This window comes from Moschus berezovskii, chromosome 7 (assembly GCF_049115385.1).
Source record: "Moschus berezovskii isolate FMDL1 chromosome 7, NW_MosBer_1.0, whole genome shotgun sequence".
NCBI classification, from domain to species: Eukaryota; Metazoa; Chordata; class Mammalia; order Artiodactyla; family Moschidae; genus Moschus; species Moschus berezovskii.
The window spans coordinates 48195915-48216895 of NC_142466.1; the positions used below are offsets into that span (position 1 = coordinate 48195915).

General features: G+C 33.8%; 1 protein-coding gene across 6 annotated transcripts in view; it reads left to right on the plus strand.

Annotated features, from left to right (window-relative positions):
- RFX3 (regulatory factor X3) overlaps positions 1-20981 on the plus strand; it is a 327736-nt gene that overhangs the window by 235600 nt on the left and 71155 nt on the right. For 5 of the 6 annotated variants that reach the window (XM_055428303.2, XM_055428302.2, XM_088837912.1 and 2 more), the window contains 3 exons: positions 2131-2205; positions 11504-11685; positions 16038-16157. In XM_055428303.2, coding sequence (XP_055284278.1) covers positions 2131-2205; positions 11504-11685; positions 16038-16157 — 377 coding nt within the window. The remainder of the gene's footprint in view (positions 1-2130; positions 2206-11503; positions 11686-16037; positions 16158-20981) is intronic. The other variant, XM_055428306.2, reaches the window with a different exon arrangement.

Here is a 20981-nt window from a genome sequence, read left to right on the forward strand (position 1 = left end):
TTTTAATTGTCAAAAACATCAAATCCTTTAGTCATAAAGAAATGGAAATTGCTGTTAACAAGCAAATCTGAATGTAGATCTCTCCCTCATTATTGCTCTGCTCTTATATTTTTGGTGATTTTTACCTTTCACCTAAACCTGTAAAACCACAGGAAACAGATCATTTTATTTTTAAGTAGACTAAAATCTAATTTCAAATTTTCCACACTCAAACTTTTAAAAAAAGTAGGCATTTTAGCAAATTAGAGTTTTGAGCAAATTCTTCCTAGAAGAGATTTACAGTCACTTGAGGATGGGACTTTTCACCTTTCTTTTGATACATATTTTCTCTCAGAAAGCAGGAATACTTATTGATACCCTTTTAAGAGATGTAATACTGAGATTCTTTAGTTTTACCATTTAACATTTTAGTAAAATGCTTGTTTAATATTTTAATAAAATTCTTTAGTAAAGAATACTGGGATTCTTTAGTTTTATAATTTAACATTTAGTATATTTAGTAGAATTTACATTACTGTTTTGACTTGTACAGTATCATTTTCATTAGTTTATTTTCAAGTATAATGATGAAATACATTAACATTCCATCTGGCAAAGAGTATTTCAGAAGCCAGTTTACTTAAGTGTATGATCTAAAAAAATTTAACAAAATAATAAATTGTGTTCTACACCTTATGAATTATTTTAATACATATTTAAGAGTAATTTTCTATAATTTCTAACGTAACATCCTTCTCTGTATTACATTTTATTAACTCTGAGAAAGAAGAACCAGTAACTTGGAGAAATAACATAAAATTAAAGCTACCAATTCCTAAGGAAACTAAATTAAATGTTGGTATAATTGAGACTGAACATTCTTTCTATAAAGTATTCTACCATAAAGCAACTGGACACTTGGTGGGAAAAACAAGACTTTGCTCTGCTATGGATTTTGCCATCCTTTTTTTTAATTTGGATAGGAGTAGGCAGTATGTTAAAATTGCAAGGCATCATTAATTTCCATAACTAGTGTAAAATATAACTTACATATGTTTGAAAGCATGAAATATTTTTCTTAACTGATTATATGAGTATTGATTTGATCAGGTAGCAAAAATAAAAATGATTTCTTTCTTATATAGTGTGATTTTTAATTCATGTCAATGTATGGCAAAACCAACCAATATAATATTGTAAAATAATTTGCCTCCAATAAAAAATAAATTACCAAAAAAAAAAATAAATGTAACTTTAGCTAATATTCTTAATAAAATCCAGTAATCAAATACAGGGTGTTTGGAACCTGATCTTACAGTAAATGTTGCAGTGCCAGGAGCTGAGAGATAGTTATCTTTAAATATGAAGGGATCAACAGCACATCTCATTTATTATTGGCACGTCCTACTTAATTAAGGTGTTATGATTACTCATCATACGCTGAGATTACACAGAATAAAATTGTTTCTGTGGTTGTCCCTTTTCTTTGTTGGCTCTGAATTATTTTCTCTTCTACATTCCATTTCTGCTATCATTTGTAATATCTCTGCCTCACCACCACATCTTAAAATATGATATAGGATCCATGCTTACGTCTAAATGTGTCCATACTAATGATGCTCCACTTCCAAGTTTTTATACAGGGTTTAGAGAGAAATGGTTAGATTTAGTAACTTTTGAACATTAATAAAGATGTCTTTGCACATTTGCATTAAAACACTAATGTTTGTAAAATACAAAATCTGTACTATTTTCCTTTTGTGACAGAATAGGGCAAATATTAAATACTTTTTAGGTGGGAGACTAGAGAGAGAGTGGTTACTATCTTAACATCTTGAACTGTGAAAATCAAGACTGTTTTAACTAGCACAATCCACTGGGGTTCCTGCTCCTCAGGTCTCCATTCTGATTATAATTGTGGAATATTCAAAAAGGTTTACTTTTATGATTGAGCCTATTATTAGTGTGCCTGTTTTTATGTTATTCTCTGGGATTGGGGGGAGGAAGGAGGAAATACACATTTAGTGAGATCTGTTCATTAGCCACCATTGAAGGAGAAATTGAACTTTAAAGAATCTATCAAAAATTCTCTGGTGAGCCTTTTATTACTATCTTGTCTTGAGCCCTTTTTTTAATGACATCTATTATCAGATTGAAATGGCGATTGAGACGCTGCAAAAGTCTGACGGTCTGTCCACTCACAGAAGCTCTCTTCTCAACAGCCATGTAAGTTGCCTCTTCTTCATGTAAACTAATCCCTTGCTTGTTCTGCATGTGTTGCTTGCTTCTAAATGCTTGTTTTATTTATTTACTTATTTATTTTGCTTCTTAACCTTCCTTTCTCAGCTGCTTATGATCTCTATATCACTTAAAGGCATTTTTGTACAGTGGACTAGCTAAAAATAGAGCCCACAATATACTACTTCATTAGGATTTTGTACTGTTTTGGTACAGATATAACATTTCCAAGTTAATAACAAGCTGCCATGACTGGTAAAAAGTGGCTGATGATTTAAATTTTTCTAGTGTGATATTTGTTTATAATGTTATGAAGCAAATGTTTGTAATCTGCATCTTCATGTCTGATGGAGAAATGATTGTCTCTATTTGTATGACCAGTAATATCCTTTAAGTGGAAAAACATTAATGCCAAACCCAATGATAAACTGTTTAAAATGATGTATTTACCAATGGGCAGGAAACAGCTCCCTAGAGGAGCTCAGATCCTAAGACGAAAGAAAAATAAGTCTGGGCCAAGAGAAGAAATGAGGCTCTAAATAAGCCATAAACTGCTAATAATTGAGATAAACCAGTATTATTGTTGTTACTGTTTCCTAAAGCCATTAACCGTTACCCAGATGCAGCATCACTATAACACTGATGAGGATAAAGTGATAACCATTTGTGAAAGTATAAACATTCTCATTAAATGTTCAAATTTTGGGGAATCAATGAAAATTGATTAAGAATTATTTTGTTATCATGATTTCTGAATATATGAGGAAGAGTAAATAGACCTAGACTTAAATCTGTCTAGACAGTTCTTCTGCTAAATTAGTATCAGTAACAGTATAATAAGAATTAGAGTTTTTCCTCCCAACCAACAATGTATTCTTAAATTTAGAGATAAGTTATTTTTAATTCTTCCCCTTATTTTGACGGGACAGTCCAAAATTGGATCACACAGATGAAATAAAATATCATTTTTTTCAATAAACTTTAAAATTTTAGCTTATAGAAAATGTTTTAATTGTGCTTTTTAAAAATGTGGATTTTCAAACATTTAAATTTTATATTCCAACATAACACAAAATACTTCATTATGTTCTTACATATTTGTTTTTAGATGAAGTAGTTTGTTTTTTTGTTTTCCCAAAGGGAGGTATCATGGCAAATAAAAACAGGCTAATGCATTTGGAGAATGACTACAATTTTGGTGAAAATTATAGATTATAAATTCTAAAATAATATATATTTTGGCCCTTTTTTTGAAAGTTTAAGGAATATAATTTTCCCCTTTCTGAAAATTTGTATGCAGTGTATCACTCTTTTATATTAATATGTTTCATAGGTATATTCCTGCTGTGTTGGCATGAATCTGTGGTTGTGTGTAAAGGCTGATTCACTATATACTATTAGAATGTTTGTTTTGGGGAGGGGGTAAGGACCACCTGGTGTTTTGTTTTGAAAATGGCAAGTGTTGAAAGTGTTGTTTATTTTGGTCAAAAATGTGCAGAGGTATAAAAAAAATTCCTTAAGTTTCCAGTTACTTTTTTGAACTTTCAGACATCTTAGACTTTGTGCTTGATATTCAGTTCACATCTTATTTTCATTTGAGATATATATTTTAGTAAAATATGTGATATGCTTAATTTAATTTGAATTAATCAAATTAATTAGTCTTTTTATGAATAATAATGTGGATATAAGAAAATTTTTTCTTGTATGTTTCGATTTGATTTTTAAACTTTTCAAATATGTTAAAATTGTTATTCTCTTATAAAATTCATGAGGCACTAATGTTAATGATTGTGTGAATTAAGCTGCATAAACAGCAGAGACATGTTTTTTACTCTATGGCTTTGTATTTTTTATCACACAGCGTGGCAACTCTCCCATACTGTTTACAACTGACAGAGACATTTCATTATATAGAAAGATGGACATAAATGTTGCTAATGCAGTGATAAATTTTTCTCTAAATATCCTGATTCACTTTTATTACACCTCTGAGGTACAGTTACTTTTCCTTGAAAACAACACATTTATAATCAAGTCTTTGGTAATAAAAATGATTCTTTAGATGCATATAAATAGTGAAGAAGGAGTCAGTGTTTCTGGTGATGGTCAGGTTTTGTTTCTACCTGAACAGAAAAAAAAGGTCCTCCTGTCTTTCTGTCCTTGGAAAGTTAGTGATGCTCCTAATTTTTGTTAGATATATCCAAGGAATAAGCTACTACATGCATTCCAGCTGATAATTACCTGGTGAGGGTATTTTAAATTCTGTTAAACTAATTGGAGATCTTCAGTTGTATAAAAAACATATGTGAAGAGTTTTCTTTTTAATTTAAATATGGCTAACAATTTCATTGTTAATAAACTGGAAGTTACCTTTATCCTTTACTATATATGACACAGAAATATTTGAGGTTTGTGGGATTCTTTGAAGTGGACATGAATTCAACTTTATGGTGGTAGTTCCCTGACATCAGTTTCTACAAAGGACTGATTTCATTAGGCAGAACTTAGGAGAAATTATCAATAAGTTGTGTTCCATACTTACTAGTCATGATTTTTGAGCTGAAGGTCTGTTGTCATTCTATTTTGTGATATGGAATAGAATAGATTTTCTATTTTCTCATTGTATATTTGATTATTTGCAATAATTCAGGAGTCTCTTATTAGAGTCAAATAAATAACCCCTGTCAGTATAATCCATCTTGATTGCTTCATTTTTCACCTCTCTTTCTACGCATTAGAAGATGGAGTGAGGTATTAAACTTTATATTCCTGTTTAGCATATTCTTAAGAATATTTTGTACTGTTGCTCTATTTTTATCATCATCATCATGCTGTTATCATGAAGGTCAAAATACATTTACAACTTGTTTTTTTCATATCCAACCTCACCAGTGACTGAGTACAGTTACATTGAATGCCATGTTCTATTAACATTATCAACATAATGGCACTTATTTCAGTAATAGCATCATACAGGCAGGTGATAAATATTTATTGACAAGTGAAAATTCTAAGACAGTAAAGATTGATATGTTTTGTCCACTGATAATATCCCTGGTGCCTAAAACAGTGCCTGGTACATAGTAGATGCTCACTAAATATTTGCTAAATGATTAAACATAGAAAACAAATAATGGATGGGAAAAGACCTTATCTTACCTTCAATATTCTAAGTATCTTTGCCAATTGTGTGTGCATTTATCTGGGGACTCATACGTGCATTCTTTGTAATGAGGTGTGCTTCAGTTAGATGTATGTGTGAGCCTTATTGATAGACAGTGGTCTTTTCCCTGTATACCATTTGAATGAAAGAATATATTGCTGGTCTGTCATTTCCTTATGTGGAGCCTTTAGTCTATTTAAATATTTCTAAGCTTTTTGGCATGTGAAAATGTTATGGTGGTCTTCCTAAATTTAATTAGAATATCTTAATTCTCTTCTCTTCATTGCAGATTTAAGTTTATTTTATACTCCTCAGTTATAATTAATATAAATTGGTATTTAATGGTTATACCGTATCCAATTTGGGATACTTTGGATTATAAATTTAAATGCAGAAATGTTCTTAATTAATTGTTCCTAAATTTCATGTAACATTCTTCAGCTTGTACATTTTAAAAATTCCCTTTAAAACATATAAATAGCTTTAGGCATTTATTTTATATACCTTTCACAATTTAGCAAATAACTGTTTCATCAGTTTTGCATTTTAGCTATTGAAATATATTCAGCTCAAAGCAAAATGTTGTTTTATGCTCACTTTCCCTTGGCTTGGCTGTGTTGTAAATATAAGTTATGATGGAAATAAGACCTGTCAAAATGCATATCATCAGTGAACTGAACTTAAAATGAATCCTAATGGATAATAATCCATCTGGGAAAAAATGCCAAATGTTACATTTAGATGTTAATTGGTGAGTGCAATATGTATTTTTTTTTTAATTTGTCAATCAGTTTTTCCCTTTGGGAAAAATAGGAACTGTTCATCTTCCTTAATCTACTCTGATTAATATAGATTAAATGCAAAGGTTGAAAGATGCAATTATCTTGGTTTCGACCCTTACATGAATTTGTTAGTTCATTAGTAGAATACTCAGGTTTTAACGATAAAGGTTAAAAGTTCCTATGTTATTTCATAGGCTTTCAAAATCATAAATATAAACAAATATTTTTAAGACATTATGAATGAGTAAAAGAAATAGCAGTGGTTTATTTCTAAATTAGTAAATGTTAAGGATATTGAATTACTGCCCAAATACATTTTATTAAAGACAAAACCCAAGGAAACAATGTATCTTATAACAGGCATTAACTTCCCTGGGGTAACACATGGAGTAAATGCCTTCAGGTTACATTTATCTGCCCAGTTTCTTTTATAATAAAAATTAGTCCTTTCTTAATACTGTGTTTTAGACTCAAAGATCTGACTTAGAGTTTCATCACTGTGTCAGACAGAACTCAAAGGTTAAATACTGGCATGTAGAATGTAGGTTATACTCCTCAGCTAAATTTCAAAATTGTGTATGATAACTACTAAACCAATTTCTGCTTACACAGTGAGTTTCTAGGAGCACTACCCCCGTATAGCTGTTGGCAGGATTCCTTGCTGGAGCTGTCATGGCCACAGCAGAGCCACCTCTCATCCTTCAGGGCTTTTACCTACACTTGACCTCCCTGTGCTCTTCCCATGAGATCTCCAGGCTTCTGGCAAGGAGTAAGAGTTCCTCTTCCTGCAAACAGGGAACAGGGAACAAAGCCCAGCTTTGCTGCTGTAAAACTTTATATATGTCCACTAGAATATCCACCCTTGTGGAATTTTTCAAACCACTAATGATTTTGTGTACATAATATGTGTATAAATATGTATACACATACGGATGTGTGTGTACATACACAGACACACAAATACATATTACAAATAAACTTAGATTTTTAAAAACTGAATTAGAAATGAAGAAGAATCTTTTAAGAATGTAGAACTATATAATAAAAACAATGTTTGCAAAACAACCAGTACAAATTGAGTGACTTGCTTAGCCACTTCAGAGGACCACGTGGCCAATCCAATAACAGCTTAGTTTTCTCCAGGTTATTCACTGGGGGCTTGAGTAATATTATTTAGGCTTATGAGTATTTTAAGTCAACCTGTGCTGTAATTATCTTACTATTTCTGTGGAAGCTTTTTTTTGATTAAGACTGGCCTGATTAACATTTTTATATATGCAAACATACCTTTGGACTAAAAGTATTTTATGTTAAACTTTAATTTTGACACAAGTTTTCACTTTTACAAAAGGCAATTTATGCTAGTACCATTCAAATATTTTATTGTGGATTTGCTTTTTAAAATTATTTTATGGATTTTTAAAATTTATTTAAAAGACAATTTTCTTGATCATGAGATATTAATAAACTCATTATTAGATATTTATCTTTACTTTTAAGTAACTAAATATTGCAAGGAGACTAGTAAGCTGTTAAGGCAGTTTTTTGAAAATTTAATTTGTATCTGATTAAATAAATTATTTTCATTTACTTTATGTCTTATTAAAAGTATTTTACGTCAGATCTATTTTTATTATTTGTATACTTTTGGTTGTAAAGTTCACATTTAAAGATTGATTATTTTTCCGTTTCAGAAAAAAATCCTTCAAACCAACACTTCCTATATAGATATATGTTCTGTTCATTAGCACAGGGATAAATATTTGATTTTTTATTGATTTTTATTTTTTATAAATAATCGTGTCATTTTGACTTTGACAATATGCATTATTATGTGAGGACACACATATATATATACCTTTAAACATATCTTTGACATTTTTAACTTTGACGTTTTACTGGCATTGTATGTTTCATGCTCGTGGACGGGGGTACTTCATTAGTTCAGTTGCAAAATATTACTGTTTTTCAAAAAATACTTACAGTTTTTAATACATTTGCCATTTTGTAGTATTTTCTTTATATTTCTTGATCTCAAGGAATTTGTAATTCCTCGTAGAATATTCCTTTATATATATTATGTATTTTGATACTCTTTATTTATTTTATATCCTTTATATATTTAGAATACCAATGGAAGGCTCTAGTCCATGTACACAAAACAAGAGTCATCACTTTTGTGCAATATGGTTTACTAGAGCTGACCTAACACTATTAAGTGAGGAGACAGTGCTTTCCAATCCCGGTTATCTTACTGAAGCATGTGGATAAAATATGTGAAACAGGTTTAATTTGCCATGTTTTATGTGTTGCCTCCATCTGTTGTGCTCATAATCAATGAAGTCTTAAAAATTTAAAAAGGAGTGCTAAAGAGAGGTACTACCCACTGTTGTAGGCAGAATACTAGTCTGAGCTTTAATAACTGAATATCCCAGTCAGTTTACCTCCTCTCTTTACCCTAAATGAATTTGTATATGTGAACCTTTTCTATGTGTCATGTAGAATATTCAGGAATCATGTGTGAATGCCTCCAGAAAAGTTGTTTACTGACAGTAGGTTACAGATGATTCATATAAAAAAAAATTCTTAATTTTTTGACCATTATAAAAATAAATGCTTATTTTATATAATCTTTAAAAAAAATTTATGGGATGATTGTGTTCAGAGGCGACAGGTATATTTAAATGTATTGATATGCACATGTGCTTCATAGAGAACTTAAAGGCTTCCTGACCAGAACATTAATTTTATTTTTTTTTTAAGTACTCTGTTCTGTCTTTTAGGCTTAGTGGCCATATTTTCTAAGCCACCATCAATTTGGATTTAATGACATAAGTTTTAGTTACATATAAATATCATGTATGAATATTTGAAATGGTTCTGGAATATTCTTTGTCTTGGTTAAAGGAAAAAAATTTTTTAAACATTTTAATGGTCTTTTTTATTAAGATTCTGAAAGTGTAGATTTGAAGTTTGATCACAAGTCTTTATGTAAGAAAAATGGAGAAATGCTTTAGTTTATTTGGCTGTCCGTATTATCATTTTTGGTATGTGATTATGAATTACTGGAGGACAGGGGTGAGGTCACATTCATGTTTGCATCTGGTAGTCCCCTAGAACATTGCCTGGCTAATAGCTGATGCTCAGTAAAGGGATTCTTTTACCTCCATAACTTATATTTAACTTGAATTGCATGTAGAATATCAACTTTTTATCACACTTCACATATATGGCATGGAAATTTGGTTTAGACAAGTAATATGTGATAGCTATGCTACTTTTGTAGCAATAATAACTGATATGTGAGTCATTAGGGAAATGTGCTGGAAACTATATCAGGCCCTGAGACAGTTCATGTATGGCCTTAAAGTTATTTATACCTATTTCAATTCTCTCTTTGTAAATAAGGGCTCTCCAGGTGGCACAGTGATAAAGAATCTGCCTGCCAATGCAGGAGATGCAAAAGACCTGGGTTTGACAGTCCATGGGGTCACGAAAGAGTCAGACATGACTGAGCATGCATACATGTTTGTAAATAAATAATGAACAGATTGATGATTTAATTTTACTAACGTTGAAACTCGGTAATATATGTCTAGATTTGATTTTTCTAAAAATTTCTTGCACATACTGTACTTTAAAGATGATTTTTTAAAAATACACACAGGACAACATAAAACTTTATTTTCTTAAATTTATTTTTTAATTGGAGGAAAATTGTTTTACCATGTTGTGTTGGCTTATGCCGTACAACAGCTCAAATCAGCCATAATTATACAGATATCCCCTCCCTCTTGAGCCTCCCTCCCCTCCCTAAATCCCAGCCCTCTAGGTTATCAAAGGGTGCTAGGCTGGGCTCTCTGTGTTCTATAGCAACTTCTCACCAGCTGTATTACACATGATAGTGTATATGTGTAGATGCTACGTTCTCCATTCCTCACTCTTTCCTTCCCTCACTGTGTCCACAAGACCGTTCTCTACATCTGCATCTCCATTCTTTCCCTACAAATAGGCTCATCAATGCCGTTTTTCTAGATTCCATATGTCTGTGTTAATATACAGTATCTGTTTTCCTCTTTCTGACTTCACTCTGTGTAACAGGCTCAAGGTACACCCACCTCATTAGAACTGACTCAAATTAGTTCATTTTTATGGCTGAGTAATATTACGTTGTGTGTATATATATATATATGAAAACTTCTTTATCCATTCATCTATGGATGGACATCTAGGTTGCTTCCATGTCCTGACTATTGTAAATAGTGCTGCAGTGAACACTGGGGCACATGTGTCTTTTAGAATTGTGGCTTTCTCAGGGTATATGCCCAATAGTGGGATTCCTGGGTCATAAGGTAGATTTATACCTAGTTTTTTAAGGAATCTCCATACTGTTCTCCATAATGCCTTTATCTGTTTACATTCCCAGCATTGATGTAAGAGGGTTCCCTTTTCTCCACATCCTCTCCAGCATTTATTGTTTGTAGATTTTTTTGATTATGGCCATTCTGACTGGTGTGAGGTGATAACCTCATTGTAGTTTCGATTTGCGTTTTTCTAATCATTCGTGATGTTGAGCATCTTTTCGTGTGTTATTGGCCTTTCATAAAACTTTAAAATATGCGCTACAGACTGAAAAAACATTGCTTTACCAACTACCATTGTAGTGTGTCTTCCAAAATTATGAAAACAAATAGAGAAACTCAAATGATTGCAACAAGTGATCCCTTTTCATTACACGTAATTTTTTAAAATCAGTGTCTAGCGAGTTTCTTTCTGGGAAGAAAAGACTGAAAATTTTCCTTACTGCTTGTAAAATTTGTCCCAGTAGATAATGCTGTTATTGTATTATTTTGTGTAAGTAAATTAGAATTCTATAAAAATGAATAGAGCCTTAATGTAAAAATTTATGCAAGGCAGTCTGCTGATTATGTGTTGTAACAAACCAGCACTGAAGACATATTATGCACCATGCTTCGAGGCTTGGTAATATGTTTATTTCTGTAGCAGTTATGAATTATATTTATAAGCAGTTAATGGGATTATTTGAATTCCTTGAAAAGGTTTTTATCTCCAAAATAGGAATCAATACAAGGAAAACTAGTATGTCTGTATAGGTGCTTGAATGTTTGAAGGAATGGACATGGTCTGAGGTCATAAATGCTGGTCAGCTATCTAAACTTCCAAGAGTTTTCACATTCAGATTACACAGGCCTCCAAACTGTCATACTGTTTGAGGAAGATCTTCTACATATTTCTGTGTGTTGTAGTTGCAGTGTCTTAGAGGCGTTTTGGTGAATGATTCTGTTTCTCTGTGTTTACCCTGTCTTGTTTACACTAGCTCCAGTGGCTGTTGGACAATTACGAGACAGCAGAAGGAGTGAGCCTTCCCAGAAGCACTCTGTACAACCACTACCTACGGCACTGTCAGGAACACAAACTGGATCCAGTCAATGCTGCTTCTTTTGGAAAACTAATAAGGTCAATTTTTATGGGGCTACGAACCAGGAGATTGGGAACTAGGTTAGTACTGAAAGATAATATCATAAACTAATCTCTCTTTTTTAAACTTATAGTCATTCAGTATATTGTTTGGGCAAAAGTATTTGATTACAGATAATACATTAAGAAAAAAATTTAAAAATTAGCTCAGTTTATGAAAATCCTCAGGAAAAGGAAAGGCCATTATTCACTGAAAACTGACAATACAGAATGATGTCTTGTCCTAAACATCCAAGTAGCAAAGCTTTGAGAAAAACTGATTCTCAAATCACATAGACATGAACAGACCAATGCAGGAGACCCTGGTTTGATTTCTGGGTCGGGAAGATCCACCGAAGCAGGGAATGGCAACTGACTCCAATATTCTTGCCTGGAGAATTCCATAGACAGAGAAGCCTGGTGGGCTTTAGTGCATGGGGCTGCAAAGAATCACACACAACTGAGCTTTCACTTTCACTTTTCACAACTGAGCTTTCACTTTCACTTTTCAAGCTATAATGGAAAATTTATATATGATACTTTAAAAATCAGTGTATACCACTTTCTTCTCTTTTGGAAAATAAATGTACTAAAAATGATAAATAAAGTCACATAGTAAGTGAAAAGAAGGCAATGGCAAGCCACTCCAGTACTCTTGCCTAGAAAATCCCGTGGATGGAGCAGCCTGGTAGGCTGCAGTCCGTGGGGTCGCTAAGGGTCGGACACGACTGAGCGACTTTACTTTCACTTTTCACTTTCACACATTGGAGAAGGAAATGGCAACCCACTCCAGTGTTCTTGCCTGGAGAATCCCAGGGACGGGGGAGCCTGGTGGGCTTCCGTCTATGGGGTCACACAGAGTTGGACACGACTGAAGTGACTTAGCAGCAGCAGCAGTAAGTGAAAAACCATGTATCTCTTGATTTGCAAAATTACATTGAAAGATCTTTGTAAATAACTTCTATTTGCATAGAGTAAGAAATTAAAGCTGAGTTATTCGTGTCATTTTTGGAGACCAATTAAAAATTATTGGGTGAACTTACAAGTTTTGGATGTTTGAAGCTCTCATTGTCCTTTTAAACCTTTTATTAGCCTTTTTAAAACTCTTGATTGTGAAGCCATACATTTATGAAAGCAAAATTTTAGTATGGTTCCATTGCAAGGAAATCAATAATGTGAGGAAGACTCATAGAGTTTCTCTGTTTCCTTCTTTTGGAAATATATGAGTGTTTTTATTAGTCAAAATATGATGAAAATAATACTTAAAACTGCAGAGCTTCATTTTACTGCTGTAATTTTTTTACAAATTATCATAATATATTTTGAATAGCTGAGCAGTCTTATACATGCTTCTGATTTCTTGTATCTTATGAAATCTACATTTAAAACTATAAATGTAAAGATGCTATACAATATATAACAGATGATATGCCTTTAATGAGTGATAAGTCACAGCCCCGTAGTATTCTAGCAAAGAGTTTTTAATATTCTTAATAAAATAAACAGAACCTTTGTAACTGACTTCAATGTAAATTTATACAGAAAAAAAGGAATGTGACAGTTTTATGAGGATTACAAGGTCTGTATATATTCAGAGTGTGAATTATTCCTTTCTGTTGCATTTTAAGTGATTGTACAGCTTTCAGATTGTGGAAGGTTCTGTTCTCTCGTAAATGTATTTTCTTCTATCTATACTTCAAAAGAATAGTGTATTTTAAACTGAAGAATATGATTATTTATTAAGAGTAAAGGAACTAGCTTCCTATCACTTGAAAAAGCCTTTTTGTTTTGCGAGTGTTTTTTTTCCTGTAACCACAAAAATCGTTATTTGGGGACCTAATCTACTATATCCTCGCTGATGGATCAGTAGTTATGCATACTGTGCCAATATTTTGAATCTCTGGGCTTTATTCAGCATTCTAATAGCTGTATTGTTGTGCCTCTTTTGTTACTGAAAGGGATTTCAATGAATCCTATTTTGAGGCTCCATTCAAGCCTTGAAAGGCATCTTTAAAATAGAAAAGGACAAAATTGGGGTTGTTTGGGTTTGCGAATGAGTGGAATCCATACTCTAGGCTCTATAAGTACATATTGCAGTATTGCAGCTTTTACTTTCTATGTTCTTTTCTTCCCCTTCTCGCTATATAACAGTTATGTCTCCTATTCCTTTTAAAATTGTATGTAATGTTTGAAATTAGAGATGGAAAACAAAGCCTGGAAGAATAAGGAGAAAAGAAATCCTATGGAGAAAGTTTAAACAAATACTGTGTTATGAAGATAGCAGAACTCTAACGTAGAAAAGCTGACAATGGTAGGGGTGAAGTAAGTACCAGGGACTCTTTCTACCGTGGAACCGTTTTAGCATTCATTTTCTATGCCTAACCCAGGGAACAGAAAGAAAGTCAGTATAAATCATGAGGCAGACCAACTCAGATACTTTTTTTTTTTTTTTGAAGCAAACCGTATGTGAATTGTTACTTGCTGCTGCTAAGTCACTTCAGTCTTGTCTGACTGTGCGACCCCATAGACAGCAGCCCACCAGGCTCCCCCGTCCCTGGGATTCTCCAAGCAAGAACACTGCAGTGGGTTGCCATTTCCTTCTCCAGTGCATGAAAGTGAAAAGTGAAAGGAAAGTTGCTCAGTCGTGTCTGACTCTTCGTGACCCCATGGACTGCAGCCTACCAGGCCCTTCTGTCCATGGGATTTTCCAGGCAAGAGTATTGGCGTGGGGTGCCATTGCCTTCTCCGAATTGTTACTTATCCTTCAATAAAATTATCTGGTGAATTCATTCAAACCAGAACCAAACTGTTTCTCAAGATTCTGGAGCTAAGTAAAAGATGAGTAAAGTCACCGTGTTTCTGAATAAAGGCAAATCAAAGGGTAGCTTTTGTTACATCCCATCTCCAAATTGAGTTAAAACAAGACCACAGAACATACTGATATCCCCAACCATCTCCAGTGGCACAGAAAGAACCACCTCCCCACCAACACACCCAAAGTGCTGATTTTTAGGAAACTGAAGAGAAATTACTGATAGATACTTCATGTATTTTGGGGTCTCACAAGAGCGATGTAATTTTACTTTGTAACTTTGTCATTGGCTTTCCCCTCTTGTTCTGCTTTTTGTGGGGGAGAACAGGGCTAACTGAGTTTGTAGTATTTTTTTGTTTGTTTGTTTGTTTTTGTATTTTTCTCTATTTGGCAGTGGATCTTGGAGAAAAAAATCTAATGTCTGCAAATAGAAGGCATTAAGTTTTCCTACTGGTTTATTTTGCTTTAACTATGTAGGTATTCAAATACCTATACCGATAACTATGTAGGTATTCAAATTGGTAGTCTGCTTTTTTAGACTACCAATATTATTTATATAATAAAAATTTAATGTATTTTCAAATATATAGGGTTCATCTAATATATGTTCTTAAAGCTTGGAAGTAAAATTTTGCTTTATTTTTATATAAAATATTGAATCCACACTCCACTTGCATTTTTTTTTGTAAATGAAAGAAAAAATTGGAATGAGCACTGATGGCTTGCTATATATAGACTTGTGAAAAACTACTATTTTCTATTTGCAAAAATTTACATATTTAAAATGTTATTTTTGAAAGAATTTGCAAATTTCATTCAGGGTAAAACTTTGTCATTTCTAATAACAAATATGGTCTTTCTCATGAACATGAGGAAATTGTGACAGTTTTTTTATCCAGGTGGAAATTTGCCATTTTCACAGAGAAGTTTCTCCATATCTGTTGTGACACATCTTATTCAGCCTACAAAACTGATATGAATCCATAAAAACAGAGACTAATAAAATATGTTTTGAAATCAGTAGGATTAAATATCTGCTATTTTAGGTTTCAAAGTATTAAATAATAGACTTCATAACATCTTGTGTCAATGAAGTTATCTTAATCACCCCTGCAATAATGGAACTAGAAAAATACAGGACTTCTCCAAGACAGTAGAATTAATATCTTTTTCCTCTTTGTTCTGCATAACTACTTTATAGTAAATTCTTAGTGTGCAGCCCTTTATCCTGCTAGTGAATATCCTGTTAATATAATTTTCTAAATTACAGTTAAAATATAAATTTGAATACAAAATGTAATTTAAATCAAACAAATGGTTTGTGACTAATATTTAAGCAAAAGTTTATAAGGAAAGATTTTTCTTAGGGCCTTGAACTGATTGATTCAGAATCTTATTTTGATTATTCAAATGTAGCCACCATAAAAATATACAGGTGTCCAGAACAGGTAAATCATAGATATATAACATTAAGTTTGCGTTTATCTTATTTTTTTCCAAATATGAAATTAAATGGAATCCTATATGATTGATATTGACTTGACTGACATTTTGTGTCTCTGTTTGCTGTTTTTTTATGAAGAGGAAACTCCAAGTACCATTACTATGGGATTCGTGTCAAGCCTGATTCCCCTCTTAATCGCCTCCAAGAAGATATGCAGTATATGGCTATGAGACAACAACCCATGCAACAGAAACAAAGGTAGACTTTGGGATTGTCATTGACATGTCAAAGTTATGGATTTCTTTAGCTGTTTCAGTTTTTTTTCTGAAGAAGTAGAACAAATACCTAAGTGTGCAAGAATGTCACTATTGTTGATATGCTTTCACTACAGACAGTTCTCAAATATGATGCAGAATTTCATTCATTCTGTTTTCCAAATCTTTTAAAAATTACTCATCAGACAGCCTGTTTGGTCCCTTTAAATAAACGTGACATCCCAAACTATTCCAATAAGGAGACTAAACACATGCTATAAGAAGCATCTGGAGAAATTTGTCAGTATTCATGAGCTTCTTGTTAATCTGCACATGTTTTTAAGTCATTCTTTTTGACAGTATAAATTCTTGCAGAATGTTTGGAACTTCTTGCATTTTCTTGACTCCAACTTTCATAAGTGTAGAATTGTAAATATTAGGGCTTTAAGATATCTCAAGCGTTCATGAATGGATGGGTGGATGATGAATGGATGGATGGATAAATAGAGTTATAGATCTTAGAATTGAAAAATACGTCAGAGTAGTCTGCCTCCTCAGCCTTGTGGCAGTCAAAGCACTAAAACCCCTGGGTTTTTTGTTTTTGTTTTTGTTTTCAGATAAGTCCCAGAGAGGTTAAATGATTTGCACAAGCGTGTAAAGTTGCTACATAGTCAAAGGCCTTCTGTCTCATGTGACTTATATCACAGTTTGGAGTAAAATGAAAAATCTTTCCCTCTTTACTAATATAGTTCAGCCATGGCAGTAGTTCCAGTTTTTGTTTTCAGTTGAGCATGCACTATTGGATAGGGAAAGGGCTGCACATAGGTAGTTAAGATGATCTACGTCAATCTGCTTGATCCATTGATCTGGATAGTGAGTCACCTTGACAAGATCTCCTCCACATCATACTAGCGTAATCAGATGCATTAGTTCTAAGTTACTGCTGGAGAAAAAGGATACCGTGCAGTGTGCGCATGCTTAGTCATGTCCAACTTTTTTATGACCCCTGTGGATTGCGGCCCACCAGGCTCCTCTGTCCATGGAATTTTCCAGGCAAGAATAATGGAATAGATTTCCATTTCCTCCTCCAGGGGATCTTCCTCACCCAGGGATTGAACCTGCATCTTTTGCATTAGCAGGTGGATTCTTTACCACTGTTGGACCTGGAAAGGCTGTACCACGCTGTAGCCCTTTATCTATTTAGTAACTGAGCACCAGTTGCATCTCTACCATGTGCTAGGTCCTGAGTACAAAGATAAGACACAGTTCTGACCTTTGAGGAGTTAAGAAATTAAATGACCAGGCACATGGGAATTTTTTTTTTTTTAAGGTAATAATGCAGCCTGTGTGTATGCTGTCACTTCACTCCTGTCTGACTCTTTTTGACCCTGTGGACTATAGCCCTCCAGGCTCCTCTATCCGTGAGTTTCTCCAGGCAAGAATACTGGAGTGGGTTGCCCTGGCCTTCTCCAGGGTATTTTCCCGACCCAGGAATTGAACCCATGTCTCTTATGTCTCCTGCATTGGCCGGCAGGTACCTTACCACTGCTGCCACCTGGGAAGACCATAATACAGCCTGCTGCTGCTGCTAAGTTGCTTCAGTAGTGTCCAACTCTTAGGAACCCCACGGACTGGAGCCTACCAGGCTCCTCCATCCATGGGATTTTCCGGGCAAGAGTACTGGAGTGGGTTGCCATTGCCTTCTCCGATAATGCATCCTAAGAAATGCTAAAACAAAGCTTTGATCAAGGAACTTTTGGAATACTTTGCCAAACTGAGCAAAGTCTTGGAAAGGGAGGATTGGGAAGTTTCACAGAGAAGGTGCTATTTGAGTAGGGAATTAGAGGGATCAGAATAAGAGAGGAACATTTAGGCAGAGGGAATAATGTAAACTCATGTACCACTGAGGCATAAAGTCCTTGACATCTCTGGTGAATACACTCTGATATGGTGAGGTTGATATTGCAGGAGGAGAACTGAGAAGATTGGGTCCTTTAGGGTTAAGATTAGACTTGCGTGAGAGATGGGATTTTAAAAGTAGTTTGGATCACAGATGAAGGGATTTGGTTGTATATGGAGTTAATGACTTTGTGCTTAGAAACTGTCAAGGCTTCAAAGACTTGCTTCCAAACAAAGCAGTGACACATTCAGATTTTGTCTGAAGAGATTACTTTTTGATTTGGGGAAAGACATATATAGTGGGAAGAGACTGGAGGTAAAGGTGCTTGTTAATACAGATATAATTTCTAGTGCAAGTATTCAAGACTGAAGAGTCAGTTCAAGATGGGCTATTATATAAATTATGTTTCACAGATTCTCAGACTTAGTTTTTAAATTACTGATTCCTGTCTTTTGAGGTATAGTCAATGAAATATATTAAGAGTTCTGGGGAAGAAACATAAAACAGTCCCTTTTATGGTTTGGAAACAGAGTTTGTGTGAGTTGGAATAAACTGTTATTTGTCTTGGTTTACAATTACTGTTTCCACCTGTTAGTGACAATGCTTATAGCTTTTACATTTTGGTATAGTGTCTGCACTCATGCATAGCAGCACTTCACATTGGAGATGTTGGAGCAATAAAGAAGGAAAAGATTATTTCAAAAATAACATATATTCGAACTTAAATACAAACAATGCCTTGGTAATTGCACCTAAGATAGCGAAAGCTTACTTTATCCAGTGATTTCACTGCAAGTTTTCATGGAAATGGAAGCCTTCAAGGAACATTCTTTTTACAAAGCCTGGGTTAGGTAAGCAAAACCAAAGAGTTACAAAGGTCTCCTTATGAAACAGATTTCAGAGCTATATAGTTTAATGAGCTATGAAAACCCTGCAATCCAAGTACTGTTTTTAGAATTAGATATAATATGGTTGTATTTAAGAAGTGATATAAAATTCTCAGTGATATTCATAGTTCATAAGACTTTAGTTTCTTACGGTGTTTGCTTTCTTATGAAATAAGAATATTAGAGAACCAAAGAAGTACTGAAACTTCCTTTAATTTGTTGTTGTTATTTGTTAATGGTACAAGTTTTGGATTATGGACAGTTTCTCTTGGCATGGTATCTTGGATAATTGATTCTATTATCAACTTCACCAACCCCTCATTGGGATTAGGAGGACATAGGGAAATTTTTTTTTTTTTTTTTTAGTATCTGTGAAGGGTTATATCATTGGCAACATTGATGGGCCTTAAGTGAAGCCAATTACCCCACTGAGAGGAAACACTTGCACAGAAGAGGAAAAGTGTCCCTTCCTGAGTCTAAATGCAAGGGTTAAAGTATTTGTTGAACACAGTGGAAAAAGGACTTATTGTATCATTTGCTTTATAGCGTATAAATAAAATAAATGGTTCCAAAATTCAAATGATTCTACTAAATGTGTTAAATTTCACATAAGAAGAGACTGCCGATGGACATCTAGGTTGCTTCCATGTCCTGGCTATTATAAACAGTGCTGCAATGAACATTGGAGTACATGTGTCTCTTTCAATTCTGGTTTCCTCGGTGTGTATGCCCAGGAGTGCGATTGCTGGATCATATGGCAGTTCTGTTTCCAGTTTTTTGAGGAATCTCCACATATACACAATGGAGTATTATTCAGCCATTAAAAAGAATACATTTGAATCAGTTCTAATGAAGTGGATGAAACTGGAGCCTATTATACAGAGTGAAGTAAGCCAGAAAGAAAAACACCAATACAGCATACTAACGCATATATATGGAATTTAGAAAGATGCATTTGATAACCCTGTATACGAGACAGCAAAAGAGACACAGATGTATAGATCAGTCTTTGGGACTCTGTGGGAGAGGGTGAGGGTGGGATGATTTGGCAGAATGGCATTGAAACACGTATGTTGTCATATGTGAAATGAATCACTAGTTCAGGGTCAATGCATGTTATAGGATGCTCGGGGCTGGCATGCAGGGATGACCCAGAGGGAGGATAAAGGGAGGAGGGAGGTGGGAGAGGGGTTCAGGAGGGGGAACTTACGTAAACCCGGGGCGAATTCATGTCAATGTATGGCAAAACCAACCAATATAATATTGTAAAATAATTTGCCTCCAATAAAAAATAAATTAATTACAAAAAAAAAAAAAAAAGGAGAGACTGCCATCCATCCTGGTAAAGTACAGGGGACATTTGAAAAGTTTAATATAGTTTATAGCATCTACTAGTATTTAATATTTTAGAATATTCAAATTGTTTAAATACACTAGGGGTTTTTTATGAATCTATATGTGCATATCTTCCATAGTGTAAATGTATGTGCTTCACCTGTTCCTATAAGAAAATTCAAGTATAAATAGTAATTATTTTATTAAAAAAATCATATTTTGGAGTTCAGTTTGTGCATTTTTTTCTCATTAGTTTGGAATCACTGTAGCTGTAGCATTTATAATGATTTTTGTTTTGCATAGCTTTATAATTTTTAGAACTCCTTTACATATGGTATCTCATTTGAAGATTTGATAGGGCAGTAGAGGAAATTTCCACTTATCTGCAAATCAAATTCCCAGCAACACCACCATATGGGGACATAGCCATGAGTATGGAAATAAATGGAAACAGCTTCTGATTGAAAAACAGATGTCACAGAGCCCATAGATTAGCTTAATTGAAAAGATGAAGCCATCCTCAAGTCATTTACCTAAAATAAAGGAGCAGATTAGAGCCCACTTGATTCACAGGCAATCGTGAGAGATAACAGCTGGCAAGAGAAAATATAAGTAGACAAGTGTCTTTGATTCCCTTTTGGGTTATTCATCCCAGCAATCTGTGCACATTCCATGGAGGAACACATAAGACCTAGGCACTCCAGTA